Source organism: Geotrypetes seraphini, chromosome 3 (genome assembly GCF_902459505.1).
Source record: "Geotrypetes seraphini chromosome 3, aGeoSer1.1, whole genome shotgun sequence".
NCBI lineage: Eukaryota > Metazoa > Chordata > Amphibia > Gymnophiona > Dermophiidae > Geotrypetes > Geotrypetes seraphini.
In genome coordinates this window covers 30670830-30692573 of record NC_047086.1, presented here as the reverse complement: position 1 = coordinate 30692573, position 21744 = coordinate 30670830, and the positions used below count along the sequence as shown (strand labels likewise).

Below are 21744 nucleotides of genomic sequence, written 5' to 3'. Positions count from 1 at the left end.
CCATTAACCAAGGCTCAGAATCCCATAGCTCGCTGGGCTTTCAAGGTGAGTTTCTACTGTTTGTAGATTTCTCTTATGGCTATTATGAGCATCCTGAAAACCCAACTGCCTATGGGTTCACCTGGGCAGATTTGGGGAGCCCTCCCATAAGCAATACAATAACTGTGCTATATAGAGAGGATATTGTTCTGGGGTTTGTTGGACAGTGGTTTTCTTTAGGTGGGGGGAGAGGTTTTGAGGGAAAAATGTTTAATCCCTAGAAATATTGTGACCTAGAAGCTCTAAAATTGGTTAATCCTATTCCATTAATCTTAACAACGATTACATTTTTTTGTTTGTTTGAGCTAGCAGTGTGCCTTCTACACCATCTCCATAAATCTCTGACCTATTATTTCTTTATTGTGAGCTTACAGCTGTCTAGTAGTCGTACATGTGCAAAATTGACTCTAGATCCATAGCTAGAGAAATGTTACGCACTACTGAAGATGCTGCTCTGTTAACTTGAGGTTCACCGATCATCTTCAGTCAATGGCTTTCCCAATCTTGTTCAATCTTTATATGACTACTCTGAACACCTTTAAGTTGTCACCTTGGGAAACGCTTTATACCTATGCGGATGATATCTTTATATTGATCAAATTGATGCAAACATCATCAATTTAGTCTTTAAAATAAATCATTGTATTTCCAGACTTCAAGCTTGGGCTATGTCCGTCCAAACTCTTGTGGTTAGGTCCAAAATTAGATTGTCTCCCTTCCACCATACTATTGGATTCTGGGGCTTCTCTGCAAATTGGGTTCTCTTCCAAGATCTTGGGAATACTTTTGGACTCTTCCCTTACCTTTAAGGATCAAATAAACTCTCTGGTCAAAAAATGTTTTTTTAGTTTACGAATGTTGAGAAAGGTTAGATCTTATTTCCATCCAATGCCATTTTTCTGTTTTGGTCCAATGAATTATGCTATCTCAGCTAGATTACTATAATGCTATCTATCTTGACATCACAAAGATCTGCCTTCAAAGGTTGCAATTGATTCAGAATACCGCTGCAAAGTTGATCTACGGAAAGAACAAGTTCAACCACGTGACTCCTCTGTTTTTGAGCCTTCACTGGCTCCCGGTTCATTTAGAATTCAATTTAAATGTGCATGTATTATTTTTAAGATTTTATATACCATTTTTACTCCTTTTGCTCCTCTTATCATGGAACGTTTATAGTTTTTCCTATGCGAGAGGTACCCAACAATATTAAGCTTTCTCTCTCTTCTAGGAAAGGAATCAAAGGAATCGAGAATTTTGGTCTTTCTTTGGTTTTTAAATTTTCTCAACTATGAAATGAACTTCCTTTAACCTTGCGATGCCCTAGTCCTTTCCAAGTCTTCCGCAAACCTTTAAAATCTTTCCTATTTGCAAAATACTTTAAAAATTAATTCCCTTGCAACTTTTGGTATATTTTTTATTAATTATTGTTAACCGTGTTGAGCTTCCTTTGGTTTGATGGCCCAGTATACAAAGCTAAGTTTTAGTTTAGTTTTAGTTTAGTTTAAGTTTCTGTGGGTAGGAGACTTGGGAAGTGATCCAAAAAAAGTGGAGGGGCACCGTGTTATTACTCACAACCTATGCAATGAAAATGAACACAAAATAGAATAGAAATAGATGTTAACTATGAAGGGGAAAAGACCTCAGATGTCCCCGTGCCCAAAGCTCATGGCTTGGTTCAAGGGCACATATGAGGGCAAGGGTATTATCATGGGTCAAAAACCCCTCCTTTTTTCTCAAACGTACAAAAAGTGAAAAACATATACTCTGTGTTTAATAATATTCACCTAATGCACTAAGGCATTAACCAAACAGCCACATAATTCAAAAGTGCTGCACTTTAAAATCTTTTCCAAAAGCAGCCGAAAAGCATACAAGAAAAATCAATGATAGGCAATTTCTAACCAAGCCAAATAATCCAGCAAAGTTCAAAATACTGACTTCAACCAGCAAACAGTAAAGGAAGGCACTTATCAGATATCCCAATAGTGGCCTTAACCGTTTCACGTATTGGCTTCTTCAGGGGGATTATATGTTGTAAGCTCAACCGCAAAAAACGCTGGTGGAGAAAAGCCCGCGGCTTGAAAGCAGGAAATGAAACTTGTGTGCAGCGCCAAACATAAGAATAGCCTTACTGGATCAGACCAATGGTCCACCAAGCCCAGTAGCCCGTTCTTAAGGTGGCCAATCCAGGTCACTAATACCTGGCCAAAACCCAAGGTGTAGCAATATTCCATGCTACCGATACAGGGCAAGCAGTGGCTTCCCCCATGTCTTAATAACAGACTATGGACTTTATCTCCAGGAACTTGTCTAAACCTTTCTTAAAACCAGCTACGCTATCCACTCTTGCCACATCCTCTGGCAACGCGTTCCAGAGCTTAACTCTGAGTGAAAAAAAATTTCCTCCTATTGGTTTTAAAAGTATTTCCCTGTAACTTCGAGTGTCCCCTAGTCGTTGTAATTTTTAACGGAGTGAAAAATCGATCCATTGTGTACCCGTTATACTCCACTCAGGATTTTGTAGACTTCAAGCATATCTCCCCTCAGCCGTCTCTTTTCCAAGCTGAAGAGCCCTTTGTTGGCGTTGAGAGACAGAGTGAATATTCAGACTCATCCCCCTCAATGCATGCACCTATGATCTGCATATATATTTTTTGAGCACAATATTGCCTTCACTTTTTTAAGTGATTACTCACAACCAGACATCCAAAACTAAACACAGTAAATATGATGCCAATGTACACAACGGGGATAAAAGACCTCAAATTCCCCTTTGTCAAAAAAAACGGAGTTTTTGAAATGACAAACTAGTGGGATAAAGGTTCTTATCATAGGTCAAAGCCCCATTGTGACGCCAGAATGTGAAATTTTTTTTTTTTAATTTAAAAAAAAGCCACATTTTTTATGCAAACACTCTGATTCTCAATTTGTGTGTTTGTGTCAGAAAACCTACATCACGGTGAGCTTGCTATCAATAAGGGCTGAATATAGCAAAAAAAGTATTGAATTACTATGAAAACAAGAGGCTGCAATGAAATAGAGAAACTGCCCCAAACATGAGAGCACACTTATCTCTGATGACCCGACGGTGGCCATTTTTGAAACATACGCTGCAGCCGATCCAAAGATCACAGTGATACAGCTTTTTGCTGACTGAAAAATAAGTGGCTTGCTGCTGACGTTTGCTTTTTGGCTGAAGTGGAAGACACAACCCTTGAAAAAGCTTCAAGCGAAATGGCTAGGCCCCGTTGTGTACATTGGCATTGTATTTACTGGGTTTGGTTTTGCACATCTGGAAGACTTAGGAGCAATGTTAGGAAATTCTTCTTCACGGAGAGGGTGGTAGATGCCTGGAATGCCCTCCCGAGGGAAGTGGTGGAGAGGAAAATGGCGATGGAATTTTAAAAAAGCGTAGGATAAAAATAGAGGATCTCTAATTAGAAAACGAAGGATGTAAATTAAAGAACTAAGGCCGGTATTGGACAGACCTGCACAGTGTCCCATATATGGTGATTCGGTGTAGGATGGGCTGGGGTGGACATCAATGGGAACTCTACTAACATGGAACATGAGGATGTTACTGGCCAGACTTTATGGTAGATGTCCTGCAAACAACGGGATGGTTGGATAGGCTGAAGTGAACCTGGACAGCAACTTCAGCATTTGGAACCTAGGACAATACCAGGTGGACTTTACAGTCTATGGCCAAGAAATATCAAAGAAGAGACAAGTTAATTTAATCATGTATTTTTAATGGGTATAACTAATGGGCAGACTGGATGGACCGTTCAGGTCTTTATCTGCCGTCATTTACTATATTACCTGGCAGAAACCCAAAGAGTAGCAACATTCCAGAGCTGAGATTGTGATGTCATAATGCCTCATTCCACCAATCTCTAAGAGCCAACCTCAGCAGTGATGTCACAATGGCTTGATTAGATGGCAATTTCAGAAGTTGGAGCCTAGGACAATACCAGACTTTCAGTCTACGGCCCAGAAATATCAAAGAAGAGACAAGTTAATTTAATCATGTATTTTTAATGGGTATAACTAATGGGCAGACTGGATGGACCGTTCAGGTCTTTATCTGCCGTCATTTACTATATTACCTGGCAGAAACCCAAAGAGTAGCAACATTCCAGAGCTGAGATTGTGATGTCATAATGCCTCATTCCACCAATCTCTAAGAGCCAACCTCAGCAGTGATGTCACAATGGCTTGATTAGATGGCAATTTCAGCAGTTGGAGCCTAGGACAATACCAGACTTTCAGTCTACGGCCCAGAAATATCAAAGAAGAGACAAGTTAATTTAATCATGTATTTTTAATAGGTATAACTAATGGGCAGACTGGATGGACCGTTCAGGACTTTATCTGCCGTCATTTACTATGTTACTATGTGTGCTACAGCAGCTGACTAGTTTTCTACTTTTTGTGCTTAGTTATACTATTATGAACATGGGTTGATCTGCTCAGACTGTGCCTTCTCTCTCTCTCTGACTGTGACCTTATCACCCAGCTACCTCTTTATTTCCCAAGGATGCCGTGACTGAAGAAAACGGCCAGAGCACATCCGTCTATTTCGTTGGAGCAGTATATGACTCTTTATTGCCAATATCCTTAAGGGCAGCATGTCTGTCCTAGCGGATTCAAAAAGATAGGACAGCCACATAAGAGATGCTGTCAAATGATTAAAAAAAAAAAAAAAAAAAGAAAACGTTAATCCTTCTAATACGTACAAGAAGGGATGCTTTGCTGCTGCAAGGTGTCGTATTCTCCCTTTCCGTTTCTAAATGAGTTTGGAAATCAGCATAAAGTAGAAAGTGATTGGGGGTATGTTCCTAGATCCTATATATGCAAAAGGCTGTGCGGAGATGGTATTTAATCCTAGGTCCTGAACTGAGCAAAGGTTTCTGTTTCTCCCTCGTCTAGACTGAGCACACAGTACTTAACAACCCCAGGATTAGAGAATGACACGGGGGTGGGGGGGGGACAAATTAGTCCCCGTCCCCGCAGGAACTCAATTTTCCCCTCCCATCCCCACAAGTTTGTCCCTGCCCCATTCCTGTAGGCTCCGCCTTAACCGCACAAGCCTCGAACACTTATGATTTTAAACTGTTTGAGGTTCGTGCAGATGAGGACGGAGCTTGCGGCAACGGGACAGGGACAGGAAAATGAGTTCCTGTGTCATTCTCTACCCGGGATCTCTCTCTGCAGTAATATGAGATGCCAGGTTTCTGCTATCTCAGCACTGCATTTAAACAGCAGGGGGAAAAAAAAGGCAGCCTAGGTTTAAAATGACCAGCGTTCCCAGAATCAGAGCCACCTACAGCAGAGCAGTATGCATGTTCCTTTATAGTATTCTTAACTTTTAAAGCAGCATCACTAGTACGTATTAAAATAAGCAGATTCGTCATGATCCCTCTTTAGTTGGACCTTGATTTTGTTTCCAGCGAACAGCTCATGTAGAAAGCTTTCGGTGGCTCCCTTTGCTACAGCTGCCGTACTGATCCCAGCTGCTGCTTATCATCCTGTTGGTTAAGATTGAGCCTAAACCGAGCCGTGAGCTGAGGGTGGTTCCTTCAAGCCTGTTTGGCTGAGAATGAGAATTTGTATGGTACAAGCAGGGGGGGGTTAATGTCCTGCCGTGCAATCCCACGAGGACCACAGAACGGTTTGGCTCCTGCTGAAACTGAAAGGATTACACTTGTCATATAATAATAATAACAGTTTATATACCGCAGGACCGTGAAGTTCTATGCGGTTTACCATGATCAAAAGATGCTAAAATTGAGTGGAATTAACAAAGTTAAAAGCTAGTGATTAACATCTCTAGGGATCAGTTATTGTGGACTAAGATTGTGCAGGTTAGTTGCCGAAATACTTCAGAAACTGAAATTTAAAAAAAAAAATAAAAAAACGCCCCCAAACCCCAGTAGTGGCGACTGAAAAATGCTGCAGAAAAATGACATATGTCTCATGCCTTATTTGTCCCATCACATGTTTTGTAATGGGCGGGGGGGGGGGTTGTTTTTAATTTTAGTGCTAGCTGGAGGCCATATTCAACAGAAAATGTCACAGAAGAGGTCTGATTCTAAGAATGAAATTTAGAAGTCAGTTTAGGCACAGAATGAAGAAATGTTTTGGGCAGAAAAGGGATGTCTTGTAAGCACACGTTATTAACATCAGGATGCGCCTCCCCCCCTAGTTAATCCATTTCCACAAGCCCATCCCATCGCAACCATTTTGTATTCAGGATCCCTTCTCCCCTGCTGAATAATCTTTGCTTCCCAGCACCAATATCCTACTGGTCCCCCTGAGAGACAATTTCTATTCTTTGCCATCTGCTTATTGATTTTTATTCCCCACCCCCACCTCATCCACCCGCCGTCCCGTACTATCGACTGCTGCTTTGTGTATCCCGATACTTCTACCTCTACTTATGTGTACGTACATGCTTGTTGGAGCTAATATACATTGTTTGTCTCTTAATTTCTTGCTAATAGGGTGCCTGTATATCGGTGTCTCTCAAACTTTCTCCAGCCGGGGCACACTAAAGGTAGTGACCACAGTTTGAGGAACCCAGAAGTGCGTGGATGTCGCCTTGATGACATCACGTGTATGCGTGTCATCATCACGGCAATGTCTGCGCATGGGTTCATAGACAAAAGCGCGCGCCGACAAAGGCAAGGCGGAAGCGCACCGAAAAAAACAGTATTTTAAGGGGTCCGACGGGGGGTGTTGGTGGGGAACCCCCCCACTTTACTTAATAGAGATCGCGCTGGCGTTGTGGGGGGTTTAGGGGGTTGTAACCCCCCTCATTTACTGGAAACTTAACTTTTTCCCTCTTTTTTAGGGAAAAAGTGAAGTTTTCAAGTTTATTAGTTATTTGATTAATCGCCTATCACAATTACTAAGCGATGTACAAATAATAACATAAATTTCTAAAATATACAAAAAATACGAGGTAAACAAAAACAACAATATAAAAATCATTAAAAACAGACAAATTAAAACAAGGTAATTAAAACTATAACAAGGAAACAATGGGGTAGAAGGGAAAGAAAAGCACAGTTACTTACCGTAACAGGTGTTATCCAGGGACAGCAGGCATATATTCTCACATGTGGGTGACGTCATCTACGGAGCCCCGATGCGGAACCATTTTCAAGCAAACTTGATTGAAGATTTAAGTTTGCTCTGCTGCTCCACGCATGCGTGCCTTCCTGCTCCACTAGGGGGCGCATCCCCTCGTGGTCTATAGTTCATTTAACTAGCAAAGGAAGGAACAATGGAGGCAGCAGAAGGCCAGCGAAGCTTCCCAGTATACTGCATTGATTGTCACATGTATGACTACCTCCCTTCCGGGAGGCAGGCCTACATATGCAGTCGATGTCAGGAACTGGCTAGCCTGAAGAAGGAGGTCGGGAGACTGCAGATCAAAGTACAGGAGCTAGAAGGACTCCGCTCCATAGAGGAACCAAGGGAGCTTGAACCAACTGAGGACACCACCAGAGAGAACTACTTCAACGAACAGGTCAGGGAGCTCGAAAGATTCATCGAGGAGGCCTGCAAGATGGTAGAAACACAGGAACACCCGCTCTTCAGAAGGGAACAAACTGATGGAGGACAGGACCCGCCAGGAGACACCGGGACCCGCCAGGACCCACCAGGAACCGAGGGAGAGGAACCTAGCGGAGAACCAAATCAGGAGAAGGAAGGATTGGAGGACCCAATCATCGACACAGACCTGAGACCCAGGAGGAAGCTGAGGAGAGGAAAATCTGCTATCGTGGTGGGAGACTCAATCCTGAGAGAGGTGGACAGTCACATAGCAGGAGGCAGAGCGGATCGCCTAGTGACATGTCTTCCAGGGGCGAGGACAAAGGACATCTCCGACAGAATTGAGAGAATCATCGAGGGAGCTGAGACAGAGGAAACAGCAGTGATAATCCACGTCGGAACAAATGACATCAGCAGAAGAAATTTCAACATGACTACACTGACCGAGCAGTTTAAGATCCTGGGGAGGAAGCTGAAGCTGAGGACAGGGAAGATAGCCTTTTCAGAGATCCTGCCAGTGCCAAGGGCAGATGCGAGGAGGCAGACCGAGCTGCAAGCAACAAATGGATGGCTGAGGTGATGGTGTGACGAGGAAGGTTTCCTCTTTGTACGGAACTGGTCAACCTTCCTGGGGAAAAACAAGCTCTACAGGAGAGACGGACTGCATTTGAGCACGGCTGGGACGAGGATGCTGGCACGTAACATCCAGACCTGCATAGACATGACTTTAAACTGATAACAAGGGGAAAGCCGAGAGTCGATCTGACCTCGACACATCGGACCACAGTATCGAGCAAGGATACTGAAACAGGAAAGGAAGATAGTGGACTAGAGGCAAAATGGACACTTTATGGACATAACTTTATGGACTTTAAACTGATAACAAGGGGAAAGCCGAGAGTCGATCTGACCTCGACACATCGGACCACAGTATCGAGCAAGGATACTGAAACAGGAAAGGAAGATAGTGGACTAGAGGCAAAATGGACACTTTATGGACATAAACCCAAGGATACAGTACAGGGACCCGAGAGGAAAGTAGAGCTAAAGAGCAAGACATGGAGGACACAGCCGGAACCAGAGGGCTATCAAAGAAGCAGGCGACCAGTAGGAGCATCAAATCAAGAGTAGACCCAAAAGAAAAGGTAACTAACCGGGACTTAAATTGCCTATATACAAACGCTAGGAGCCTAAGGACTAAAATGGGGGAGCTAGAAGTTATAGCCAGAAATAAGGACCTAGACATAATAGAAATCACAGAGACATGGTGGTCAGAGGACAACAAATGGGATGTGGCCCTGCCAGGGTACAAACTCTACAGGAGGGACAGGGCGCACAAGAAGGGGGGAGGAATAGCACTGTATATAAAAGACTACATTCCTTCATCCAGATCAGAAACAACAATAAGGGCAGACAGTCTGGAGTCACTATGGGTTAAGCTAACAGGAGGGGAAGGAGCTGACATCAAATTGGGACTTTACTATTGCCCACCAGGACAGCCAGAAGCAAACGACCTGGACCTGGAGGCCGAACTGAGGCAGGTGTGCAAAAGTGGAAGGGTGGTGGTTATGGGGGATTTCAACTATCCGGGAATAGATTGGGACATTGGGCACTCAAATTGCACGAGAGAAACTAAATTCATAGAGGTGATAAGAGACTGTTTCATGGAGCAGCTGGTCACGGAACCAACGCGAGGGGATGCCACTCTAGACCTAATCCTCAACGGGCTAGAAGGACCCGCAAAGGAAGTGGTGGTACTAGCACCGTTAGGGAACAGCGATCACAACATGATCCAGTACAAATTAAACATGGGAACATCAAAGGTGAAAAGAACCACAACGACAGCACTCAACTTCAGAAAAGGAAACTACAAAGACATGAGGAAAATGGTAGGAAAAAAGCTCAGCAACAGCTCAGGGAAGATGAAGACCGTAAAGGAAGCCTGGACACTGCTTAAAGGCACAGTGCTCGAGGCACAAGACCTGTGCATCCCAAGGTTCAGGAAAGGGTGCAAAAAAAATCAAACTAGAAACCCAGCATGGATAACAACTGCAGTTAATAAGGCGATAAGCGACAAGAAATCATCCTTCAAGAAATGGAAAAAGGAACCAACAAGGGAGAACCAGGAAGAGCACAAAAGGCACCAGAAGGAATGCCATCGAGAGGTCAGGAAAGCAAAGAGAGAATATGAGGAAAGACTGGCAGGAGAAGCAAGAAACTTCAAACCCTTCTTCAGGTATGTGAAAGGGAAACAACCAGCCAGAGAGGAAGTGGGACCACTGGACGACGGAGACAGGAAAGGAGCGATAAAGGAGGAAAAAGAGATAGCTGACAGGTTAAACAAATTCTTCTCGTCAGTCTTCACCAGAGAGGACACATCCAATATCCCAGAACCCGAAGTGATTATAAACGGGGAACACGACGAAAAGCTGGTACAAATAGAGGTAAGCAAAGAGGATGTCCTCAGACAGATAGATAGACTGAAGAGCGACAAATCACCAGGCCCGGACGGCATCCACCCAAGGGTACTAAAAGAACTGAGAAACGAAATAGCAGAGACACTTCGCCAAATATGTAACCTCTCCCTAAAAACTGGAGAGATCCCAGAGGACTGGAAAATAGCAAATGTCACGCCCATCTTTAAGAAAGGATCAAGGGGTGATCCGGGAAACTACAGGCCTGTGAGCTTGACCTCGGTTCCGGGAAAGATGATGGAAGCAATGGTAAAGGACACAATCTGCGAACACATAGAAAAAAATGGACAACTGAAGGTGAGCCAGCATGGCTTCTGCAAGGGAAGGTCGTGCCTCACAAACTTGCTGTACTTCTTCAAGGGAATAAACAGCCAGATGGATAAGGGGGAATCCATAGACATCATTTACCTTGACTTCCAAAAAGCCTTCGACAAGGTACCTCACGAACGGCTACTAAAAAAGCTGTGGAACCACGGGGTGCAAGGGGATATCTACCGATGGATCAAACACTGGTTGGCAGGCAGGAAACAGAGGGTTGGAGTAAAGGGCCAATACTCAGACTGGCAATGGGTCACGAGCGGAGTTCCACAGGGGTCGGTGCTAAGACCTCTATTGTTCAATATATTTATTGACGATCTGGAGACGGGGACAAAATGTGAGGTTATCAAATTTGCTGATGACATCAAACTCTGCAGCAGGATTAGGAACACGGAAGACTGTGAAAACCTGCAAAGGGACCTAACGAGACTGGAAGACTGGGCAAATAAGTGGCAAATGAGTTTTAACGTAGAGAAATGCAAAGTCATGCATGTAGGGAAAAAGAACCCGATGTTCAACTACAAAATGGGGGGAACACCGCTAGGGGTGAGTAACCTTGAAAGGGATCTGGGGGTGATGGTTGGCACATCACTGAAACCATCGGCGCAATGTGCGACAGCCTCAAAGAAAGCAAACAGAATGCTGGGCATCATCAAAAAGGGTATCACAACCAGGACGAAGGAAGTCATCATGCCGCTGTATCGCGCAATGGTGCGCCCGCACCTGGAGTACTGTGTTCAATACTGGTCGCCGTACCTCAGAAAGGACATGGCGGTACTCGAGGGAGTGCAGAGGAGGGCGACTAAACTGATAAAAGGTATGGAAACTTTCTCTTACGCTGACAGGTTAAAAACGCTGGGGCTGTTCTCTCTGGAGAAGAGGAGACTTAGAGGGGACATGATAGAAACCTTCAAAATCCTAAAGGGCATAGAGAAAGTGAATTCTTCAAACTGTGGGGAGCCACAAGCACTAGGGGTCACTCGGAGAAATTGAAAGGGGACAGGTTTAGAACAAATGCTAGGAAGTTCTTTTTTACCCAGAGGGTGGTGGACACATGGAACAAGCTTCCGGAGGAGGTGATAAGCCAGAACTCTGTACAGGGGTTCAAGGAAGGTTTGGATAGGTTCCTGGAGGATAAGGGGATAGAGGGGTACAGATAGAACTTGAAGTAGGTTATAGAAGTGGTCAGTAACCACTTCACAGGTCGCGGACCTGATGGGCCGCCGCGGGAGCGGACCATTGGGCGGGATGGACCTCTGGTCTGACCCAGTGGAGGCAACTTCTTATGTTTCTTATGTTCTTATGTTCAAAGAAGCCAACCTCGGGGAGGTGGGCGGGTTGTGAGAATATATGCCTGCTGTCCCTGGATAACACCTATTACGGTAAGTAACTGTGCTTTATCCCAGGACAAGCAGGCATGATATTCTCACATGTGGGTGACCTCCAAGCTAACTGAAAAGGGATGGAGGGAAGTTGGCAATTTAGGCAAATAGATTTCGCAAAACCGATTGGCCGAACCGGCCATCGCTCCTGGACAGAGAGTCCAGACAGTAATGGGAGGTGAAAGTATGAACCGAAGACCACGTGGCAGCCTTGCAGATTTCCTCAATAGGTGTGGACCTGAGGAACGCTACGGAGGCTGCCATCGCTTGGGCCTTGTGTCCCGTTACTCGACCATGCAGTGCGAGACCAGCCTGAGCGTAGCAGAAGGAGATGCAATCGGCCAACCAGTTGGACAAGGTGCGCTTGGAGATTGGGTGACCTAACCGGTTTGGGTCGAAGGACAAAAACAATTGTCGGACTTTCCGGTGTGGTTGAGTGCGTTGGAGGTAGAAGGCCAACGCTCTCTTACAGTCAAGAGTGTGGAGCGCCACCTCTCCGGGATGAGAGTGGGGCTTGGGAAAAAACACAGGTAAGACAATGGACTGATTGAGATGAAAATCAGACACTACTTTAGGCAAGAACTTTGGATGAGTGCGGAGTACCACCTTGTCGTGATGGAATACCGTGAAGGGTGGGTCCGCCACTAGAGCTTGTAGCTCACTAACTCGCCGAGCGGAAGTGAGCGCAAGCAGGAAAATCACCTTCCAAGTGAGGAATTTTGGATGGCATTTGTCTAGGGGCTCAAATGGAGGTTTCATTAGTTGAGCCAGAACCACGTTAAGGTCCCAAACCACCGGAGGAGGTTTGAGAGGAGGGTGGACATTCAGAAGACCCTTCATGAAGCGAGAGACTAGGGGGTGGAGCGAGAGGGCTTTCCCTTCCAGGGGCTGATGGAAGGCTGCAATCGCACTGAGGTGTACTCGAATGGAGTTGGTCTTTAGGCCGGAGTGAGATAATTGAAGTAAATAGTCAAGGACCAGGGGGACGGGGACCGATACCGGGTCCTGGCTGTGAGAGGAGCACCAGGCTGAGAATCTGGTCCACTTTTGGGAGTAGCAGGTTCTCGTCGAGGTCTTTCTAGAGGCCTCCAATATCTCCTTGACTGATTGAGACACGGGGAGAGAAGTCAGGGGGAAAGAAACCAAGCATTCAGATGAAGAGATTGAAGATTGGGATGTAACAGCGAACCCTGACCCTGTGATAGTAGAGAGGGAAACCGAGGCAGAGGCAGTGGATCTCTGACACTGAGTTGAAGTAGAAGGGAAAACCAAGGCTGGTGTGGCCAGCGAGGAGCAATCAGGATCAGGGTGGCTTGTACTGTTTTCAGGTGGACAAGCGTCCGCAGGATCAGAGGAAACGGCGGGAACGCGTACAGGAACCTTCCCTCCCAGTCGAGGAGGAAGGCGTCGGCCTCGAGCCGGTCCGGGGAGTACATCCGGGAGCAGAAGAGAGGCAGTTTGTGATTGTGGGGGGATGCGAACAGATCTATTTGAGGTGTCCCCCATTGTTTGAACACCTGTCGTAGGGTTTGAGAGTGCAGTGACCACTCGTGTGGCTGGAGGAGGCGGCTGAGTCTGTCCGCCAGACAGTTTTGTTCTCCTTGTATGTACACCGCTCGAAGGAAGGTGTTGTTGGAGATTGCCCATTTCCAGAGGCGCAGAGCTTCCCGACAGAGGGACCAAGACCCTGTTCCTCCTTGTTTGTTTACATAGTACATTGCTACCTGGTTGTCGGTTCGGATGAGGACCACCCGGTCGTGGAGCAGATGTTGAAAGGCTACAGCTGCGAGATAGATGGCTCGGAGCTCTAGCACGTTGATGTGACAGCGGTGGTCTTCCGCTGACCACATCCCCTGCGTGCGTAGGCCGTCCAGATGGGCTCCCCAAGCGTACTCTGACGAGTCCGTGGTGAGAACCTTGCTGTGATGAGGGGCGAGGAAGAGTAAACCTTTGGAAAGATTTGAAGAGTCGGCCCACCAGCGGAGCGATCTTTGCAAGGAAGGAGTCACTGTCACGGGACGGTCGATCGGGTCCCGGTCTTGACGCCATTGAGAGGCCAGGGTCCATTGAGGGATTCTCAGATGGAGGCGGGCGAAGGGTGTGACATGGACGGTGGAGGCCATGTGGCCTAGGAGAGTCATCATCTGTCGAGCTGATACCGAGGTCAGCAGAGAGATCCTTCGACTCAGACTTACTAACGCCTCTAGGCGCGGAGGGGGGAGGAAGGAACGGAGGCGAACCGTATCCAGTGTGGCCCCGATGAACTGTAGGGACTGCGAGGGGCGTAGTTGGGATTTTGGGAAGTTTATTTCGAACCCCAGACTTTGTAGGTAGGTAATAGTCTGTTGGGTCGCTGAGATAACCCCTTCCCTGGACGGGGCTTTGATCAGCCAGTCGTCCAGGTAGGGGAATACCTGGAGGCCCTGGGAACGTAAGGTTGCTGCGACCACCACGAGGCACTTGGTGAAGACCCGAGGTGATGATGCTAGGCCGAAGGGGAGGACTCGGTATTGTAGGTGCCAGTCCCCTACCTGAAAACACAAGAACTTGCGGTGAGCGGGGTGTACTGGGACATGTGTGTACGCCTCCTTCAGATCGAGGGAGCAGAGCCAGTCGCCTTCGTCGATCAGGGGGTAGAGGGTCGGTAGGGAAAGCATCCGAAATTTTTCCCGTACTAGAAATTTGTTGAGGCGTCTCAAGTCTAGTATTGCGCATAGGTCTCCCGTTTTTTTTGGTACCAGGAAGTAACGGGAGTAGAAGCCCTTCCCCCGTTGGTCGGGGGGGAACCTCCTCCATTGCCCTGAGTCGAAGCAGGTCTCGAGCCTCGGAGAGGAGTAGGGGTAGCTGCGTCCTGTTGGGAGGGCAATTCCTTGGGGGGTTGTCTGGAGGAATGGCCCGAAAGTTGAGAGAGTATCCTGATGAGATCACGCCAAGGACCCATGCGTCCGACGTAACTTGTTCCCAGCGAGGGTAAAAGGCTTTGAGGCGGCCCCCGATGGGAAGGAGGCCTGGGACTATGGCGGAGGGGGCCCGCCCCCTTCCGCGAATCCTGTCAAAAGGACGGGGATGGTTTGGAAGTCGCAGGCGGTTGGGACTTGGGCATGGCCCGGTGGTGGGCTTGCGGACGCCTGGGTGGAGGCCGCGAGAAGGGAGGGGTGGATTTTTGTGGGTAGCGGCGTGGAGGGGCCCTGAACGGCCTGGGTGCGGGCGGTTTAGGTTTTTGCCGGATGAGGGAGGCAAACGAGCGTTCGTGTTCGGAGAGGCGTTTTGTAGCCGCCTCGATCGTGTCGTCGAACAGTTCTTTTCCCACGCAGGGTAGGTTAGCCAACCGGTCCTGTAAGTTGGGGTCCATGTCGACCAGGCGCAGCCAAGCTAGTCGGCGCATGGCGATAGCAAAGGCTGCCTCTCTGGAGGAGAGTTCGAAGCCATCGTAGGCCGCGTGGAATAGATGGAGGCGGAGGTTAGAGAGGGACTCTAAAAGCAGGCCAAACGCTCCTTGGCGGGAGGCCGGTAGGTCAGTCTCAAAGGTTCTCAATAGTCCAATGAGGTGTTTGAGGTAGGATGTGAAGGTGAAAGTGTAGCTTTGCACCCTAGAGGCCATCATGGCATTTTGATATAGTCTCCTGCCAAACTTGTCTAGGGTTCGGCCTTCTCGGCCTGGGGGGACCGCGGCTGAGACCCGGGATGGGTGGGCCTTTTTCAAGGAGGATTCTACTAGCAGCGACTGGTGGGAGAGCTGTGGTTGTTCGAATCCCGGGTAGGGTACTGTGCGGTACTTGGCCTCCATTTTGGAGGGTACTGCTGTGAGCATGTAGGGGGTCTCCAGGTTCCTGAAGAAGGCCTGTTGGAGTACCGGGTTAGGCGGTAAGCGGAGGGACTCTCTGGGCAATGATGGCATATCCAGCTCCGCTAGGTATTCCTTAGAGTATCTGGAGTCGGACTGGAGGTCTAAGTCCAAAGCGTGGCCCATGTCCTGGACAAAGCGAGTGAAGGATGGGCGAGATGTTCCCGAGGCCCCGTGCGGGGTCGGTGAACGAGACCTCCGTCGGGTGGAGAAGGATGGGGAGGCTACCCTCGAGTATCGAGGTTCCTGCTCCGATCCACGCTCCGAGACCGGGGAAGTACTGTGAAAGTGTTCCGGGGTCGTAGATCTCCGACGTCTCGAGGAGCCCCTCGGAGACGATATCGGGGTTCGAGGTACCGATCGGTGTCGAATCGGTGACCTCGACCCGGACTCCCTACAACCTCGGGTTGGAGTCCCGGTCCGAGGGGGAGTTCGGAGGATGCGCGGGTTGGAGAGTGATAACTCAGCCACCCTTAGCGGTCCCGTACGAGGTGTAGGTGAACGGCCTCGTAGAGTGGGGGAACCCCGGGCCTTCTTGGAGGTACGGCGGTTCGAGGTTTCTGTCGTTTTAGCACGACGTTTTGCACCGCGGCAGTCTGTGGAGGGAGAGCGCCTCGGGTACCTTGGTGAGGAGTCCGAGGAGGATGGAATGCGGCGAAGCTTGCGCGCTTTTCTTCGAGGTGGCTCGACGCGAGGCTCAGGCTGGTCTGGCACATGCGGGGTCGAGGTCGAGGCCGGTTGCAAATGGGCCATTGCAGCGAACAGCTCCGACGAGATCATCGCTCGGAGTAGGTCCTGGAAAAGGGGCACGGACAGCATCGAGGGCATGTCCACTGCCTCGGTGCACTCCACCGGGGGCGACCTCGTATCTGAGTATTCCCGTGTGGTGGAGGCACGGCCCGAAGGCTTGGAGGGCTTCGCCGGGGCTGTAAGCATGGGACTTCCGCCATGCGTCGCCGGTGTCCCCGAGGCCGGTTTCTTTGCTGGTACAGAACCTGAAGAGGGAAGAGGGGACTTACCCGGAGCCGAGGTTTTCTGTTGTCCCGAGGACTTCGGGTTCGAGTCTCGAGGCGATGCCGAGGTATTCGGGGCCGAGGTCAAGGCCGGGGCCGACCTCGAGGCCGAGGTAGAGGGTTGGTCTGGGGCGAAAAGATCCGCCATGTGGGCTTTCCTTCGACGGAGGGCCCGGTTCTGGAAAGTAGCGCACTGGGGGCAGGAGTCGGTTGGATGAGCGGCTCCCAGGCAGAGGATGTACCGGCGATGCGGGTCTGTGATGGAAAGAAGCCGCTCGCACCAGGAGCACTTTTTAAAGCCGGTCAAAGGACGGAACATAGAATCGAAACTGGCCGCGGCTCGAATAGCCACGCGGCCACGGGGACCCGGAAGCCTCCGGGTCGGTGGAAAACGAAGCAGGAACAGTTGAAACAAGAAAAAATCTCGCGCACAGCGACTAAATCGAGAAAAACAAGAAAAAATCGCAGTGCTAGAAGGCAGTTGGGGCAGAGCCTGAAAAAACACGACTTCTAGGCTCAGCGGAAAATTTTGAACTGGAGACCACGAGGGGATGCGCCCCCTAGTGGAGCAGGAAGGCACGCATGCGTGGAGCAGCAGAGCAAACTTAAATCTTCAATCAAGTTTGCTTGAAAATGCTTCCGCATCGGGGCTCCGTAGATGACGTCACCCACATGTGAGAATATCATGCCTGCTTGTCCTGGGATAATACAATTTATGATAGGAAAGAGAGAACAATTAAGGTAAAATGCAAAAGGAGTGGGAAAAACATAAAATTATTGGAAATAAAATACACAAAAAGGTAAAATAGAGAGCAGATAGAAAGAGCAATTAGCGTTTCAATTAGATATTGAAAGCATCTTTAAAAAGAAAGCTCTTAAGTTGGCTCTTGAATTTATCCAGATTCTTCTCCTCTCTTAAATAAAGTAGAAGTGAATTCCATATCTGTGGTGCCGTAACAGTAAAAATGTATTGTCTTCGAGTATTTATGATTTTAAGAGTGGGAATGACTAATAAAAGCTGTTCATTGGATCTTAAAATTTTAGGAGAAGTATATGGAATTAAAACTTTGTAAATAAAAGCTGGGGTTTTGTATAGTAACGATTTAAAAGTGAGTAAGGATAATTTATATAAGATTCGGTGTGCAACTGGGTGTTTGGAGGGTTCGGTGTTTGGAGGGTTGAAACCCCCCATATTTTCAGTATAATATGGGGGGTTACAACCCTCCAAACCCCCCACAATGCCGGCGCGATCTCTGTTAAGTAAAGTGGGAGGGTTCCTCGTCCCCACACCCCCTATCGGAGCCCTTTAAAATACTGTTTTTCTTCGGCGCGCTTCAACCTTGCGCTCAGTTGTCTGCGCTGGGTTGTCGGCGCGCACTTTTAACCTGTCACCCTGCGCATGTGCAGAGGCCCTCCAGATGGGCCCTGAGACGCCATCAGGGAAGAGGGCCGGAGAGGAGGAGAGGCACTGGCGCCAGCTGATTGCCTACAGCAGTGTTTCTCAACTACTTCAAGCTAAGTACCCCCCAAGTCTAACAAATATCAACCGAGTACCCCAACCACAGACCTCCCTAGGCCCACCCAAGCTCTGCCCCAGATCCCATCCCCTTTACTAATTGTAATGCAATTTTTTCCGTTCATTTTTCATATACACACAATATACACAGCTGATATAAATTCTCAAAACTAACACATTTCAATCACTATATTGAAAATAAAATCATTTTACCTACCAGCGATCCTCTGCAAGCTGCTGTAATTAGCTTTAAAGGTGAGACCGGGAAGCCAGGGGGGAAACTGTAGGACGCTGGCGCTGTACTGCTTAGGGAAGTCAGCTGGCAGGCACCTTTCTTCCTCCTTAGTGTGCCTCGGCACACAGTTTGAGATACACTGCTGTATATTGTTTTCTCGACCACCCACTCATATATTGCCACCTGTTGTACTGTGCATGAGAGTCTTGTGCATGTTTCCTTTTGCCATTTTTTTTTTTTAACGCACCTAGGTGGAAACCCATAGTGTTTTTGTTTTTAATCGTGTGCCTTGATGCCATTTGTAGTTGTTTGCATGTGTATTTGTATATGTGTGTTTTCCGCAGCCTCTGCCAAGCCTAAACGAGGCCATCGCAAAACTGCTTCATTTGGCAACATACTGGATGTCCCCGAGATCGTCATCACAGGTACCACAGGCCAGCCCAGGCTAAGACACTAAAATCATAATCTCGTATTTTAAAAAAAATGCTGTTTGCTCCAGTTTTCTTAAGGCAAAATTGTTTTTAAAAAATGTCAAATCGGAATATGGAAAATTTCAATTTCTTCAAATCAACAATAATCGCAACTAACAGAGAACAAACTGATACAGAGTCCTAATAATTTCTTCCGAAGACCTCAAACACCCAAGATGCCACTTAGTTATTTTTTCATGTCCTTACAGGGGTGACGTGTTCATCATTGGTCTTGTTTAGGCATAAATCATTCCTAACAGGCTCAAAATTTGCAATATAGTGTGTTAATATCGTGTTTCCCCGAAAATAAGACAGTGTCTTATATTAATTTGGGGTTCAAAAAACGCATTAGGGCTTATTTTCAGGGGATGCCTTATTTTTTTTATGTACAGCAATCATCTCTCCCTTCCTATCCTCCACCCCAATTCTTCCTCTTTTCTTTCTCCCCCCCCCCCCCATATGCAGCACATTTCCTCCCCTCTCACCCATGCAGCATCTTTCTATCCCTCCCTTCCATCACCCTGTGCAACAGAACCCCACCGACCCTCCCATCGTGAGACTGACATACCTCTGCTCCGAGGCCTCCAAAAACAGCAGCGGTGGCAGTGCTCTGAATGGGCTGCTCTGCGGCCTTCCTCTACTGCATCAGACAGACAGACATTCAGGCCTGAGTCTCAGCCTCCCAGTCTGACATCACTGGATATCTCAGCACCATCTAAAACTAAACCTGGCCAATACTGAGGTCATTATCTTACCTCTCCTCTCCCCCATTCTCTTTTTTCTTTATTTTTTTTCCATGAAATTTTATTTTAAAAAATTTTTTTTATACATTAATACAAGAAATGTTCAACATTCTCTATTTCTGTAGACAATGCCTTCATCCTCCCTGTCCCTTCGGCTCGCAACCTCAGGGTGATCTTTGACTCATTCCTCTCTTTCTCTTCTCAAATTCAGCACACTGCTAAAACCTGTTGTTTCTTTCTATTCAACATCGCTAAAATCTGACCCTTCCTTTCTGAGGGCGCTGCTAAGACCCTCATCCATACTCTTCATCGCCTCTCACCTAGACTACTGCAACTTGCTCCTCACTGGCCTCCTGCTAAACCATCTCTTTCCCCTTTGATCTGTCCAGAACTTGGCTGCATGCCTCGTATTCTGACGGTGTCACTGTGCCCACAATACCTCTCTCCTCAAGTCACTTGAATGGCTCCCTATCCATTTCCGCATACAGTTCAAACTCCTCTTACTGACATACAAGTGTATGTACTACTTGCAGCTCCTCAGTATCTCCGCCATCCCCTCCCCCACCCTCCTCCCCAGGTACTCCGCTCATCTGGTAAGTCTGTCTTGTCTGTACCCTTCTCCTCTACTGCCAACTCCAGACTCCATCCCTTCTACTTTGCTGCACCGTATGCCTGGAACAAACTGCCCGACTCTGCATGTCGAGCTCTGTCTCTGGCAGTATTCAAATCCATGCTCAAAGCCCACTGCTTTCAATTCCTAACCCCAACCCACCTGCTAAGTAATCGTATCTGTTTTATCATTCCCTCTAATTCCCCACCTGAGCACTTTGCATCCGGTAGATCAGGGGTGCCCACAGTTTTTGGGCTTGCGAGCTACTTTTAAAATGACCAAGTCAAAATTATCTACCAACAAATTTTTTTAAAAACACAAAGCACACTGTACGCAGAGAAAATGTTAATGATCATTTATATTCGGGGTCAAGGCAGATGACTTTAAAATATGCAATGTCACCTCAGTAACAACTATACAAAAATAGACAAATATACCCCCTCCCTTTTTACTAAACCACAATAGCGTTTTTCAGCGCTGAATGCCCTGCGCTGCTCTCAGCGCTCATAGGCTTCCTGTGCTAAAAACATCTGTTGCGGTTTAGTAAAAGGGGCCATAGTGCAAAATATAGACAGCAGATATAAATTCTCAAAACAGACACATTTTGATCACTAAATTGTTTCAAGTTTATTAGGATTTTATATACCGCCTATCAAAGTTATCTAAGCGGTTTTTACAATCAGGTACTCAAGCATTTTCCCTATCTGTCCCGGTGGGCTCACAATCTATCTAACGTACCTGGAAATAAAATCATTTTTCCTACCTTTGTTTGGTGATTTCGTGAGCCTCTGGTTGCACTTTCTTCTTCTGACTGTGCATCCAATATTTCTTCCCTTCTTTCAGCCTCCTATATGCTTCCTCTCCTCCAGACCTCATTCCTTCCCCCAACTTTATCTTCCTCTCTCCCTGCCCCTCCCCTTTTTCTTTCTCCCTGTCCCCTTCTTTCTTTCTGTCTCCCTGCCCCCTTTCTTTCTTTCTCTGTCCATGCCCCCTTTTTTTCTTTCTGTCTTCCTGCCCCCTTTCTTTCTTTCTCCATGCACCCTTTCTTTCTGTCTTCCTGCCCCCCTTTCTTTCTCTCTCCATGCCCCCCTTTCTTTCTGTCTTTCTCTGTCCATGCCCCCTTTTTTTATGTCTCCCTGTCCCCCCTTTCTTTCTTTCTGTTTCCCATCTGTCTTTCTGTCTCCCTGTCCCTCCCCTTTTTTGTCTCCCTGCCTGCCCCCTTTCTTTCTTTGTCTTTATTTCTCCCTGCCCCCCCCCCCAAGCCACCACCGCCGAGTTCTGAGCTCTCCCTGCTTCCCAACGCCGTAAACAAGACATCAGAAATGCAAGGCCCACCAGCGCCCCCCCCCCCCCCAATTCTGACATTGGAGAGGAAGTTTTGGGTCAGCCAGGCAGTGATTGGCTGGCCCGGAACTTCCTCTCTGACTTCCTCTCTGACATCAGAATTGATGTTGGCGGGGGGAGGGGGAAGGCTGGTGGGCCTGGTGCTTCTGCTGTCCTGTTTACAGTGTCAGGAAGCAGGGAGAACACAAAG

The 21744-nt window shown here is 47.5% G+C and overlaps 1 protein-coding gene across 3 annotated transcripts in view; it reads left to right on the top strand.

Moving 5' to 3' along the window:
* Positions 1–21744, top strand: part of MAP3K7 (mitogen-activated protein kinase kinase kinase 7) — a 207799-nt gene that overhangs the window by 127010 nt on the left and 59045 nt on the right. The window contains exon 12 of one of the 3 annotated variants that reach the window (XM_033937841.1): positions 18732–18812. The exons of the other annotated variants lie outside the window; for them this stretch is intronic. Coding sequence (XP_033793732.1) covers positions 18732–18812 — 81 coding nt within the window. The remainder of the gene's footprint in view (positions 1–18731; positions 18813–21744) is intronic. 3 annotated transcript variants of the gene reach the window in all.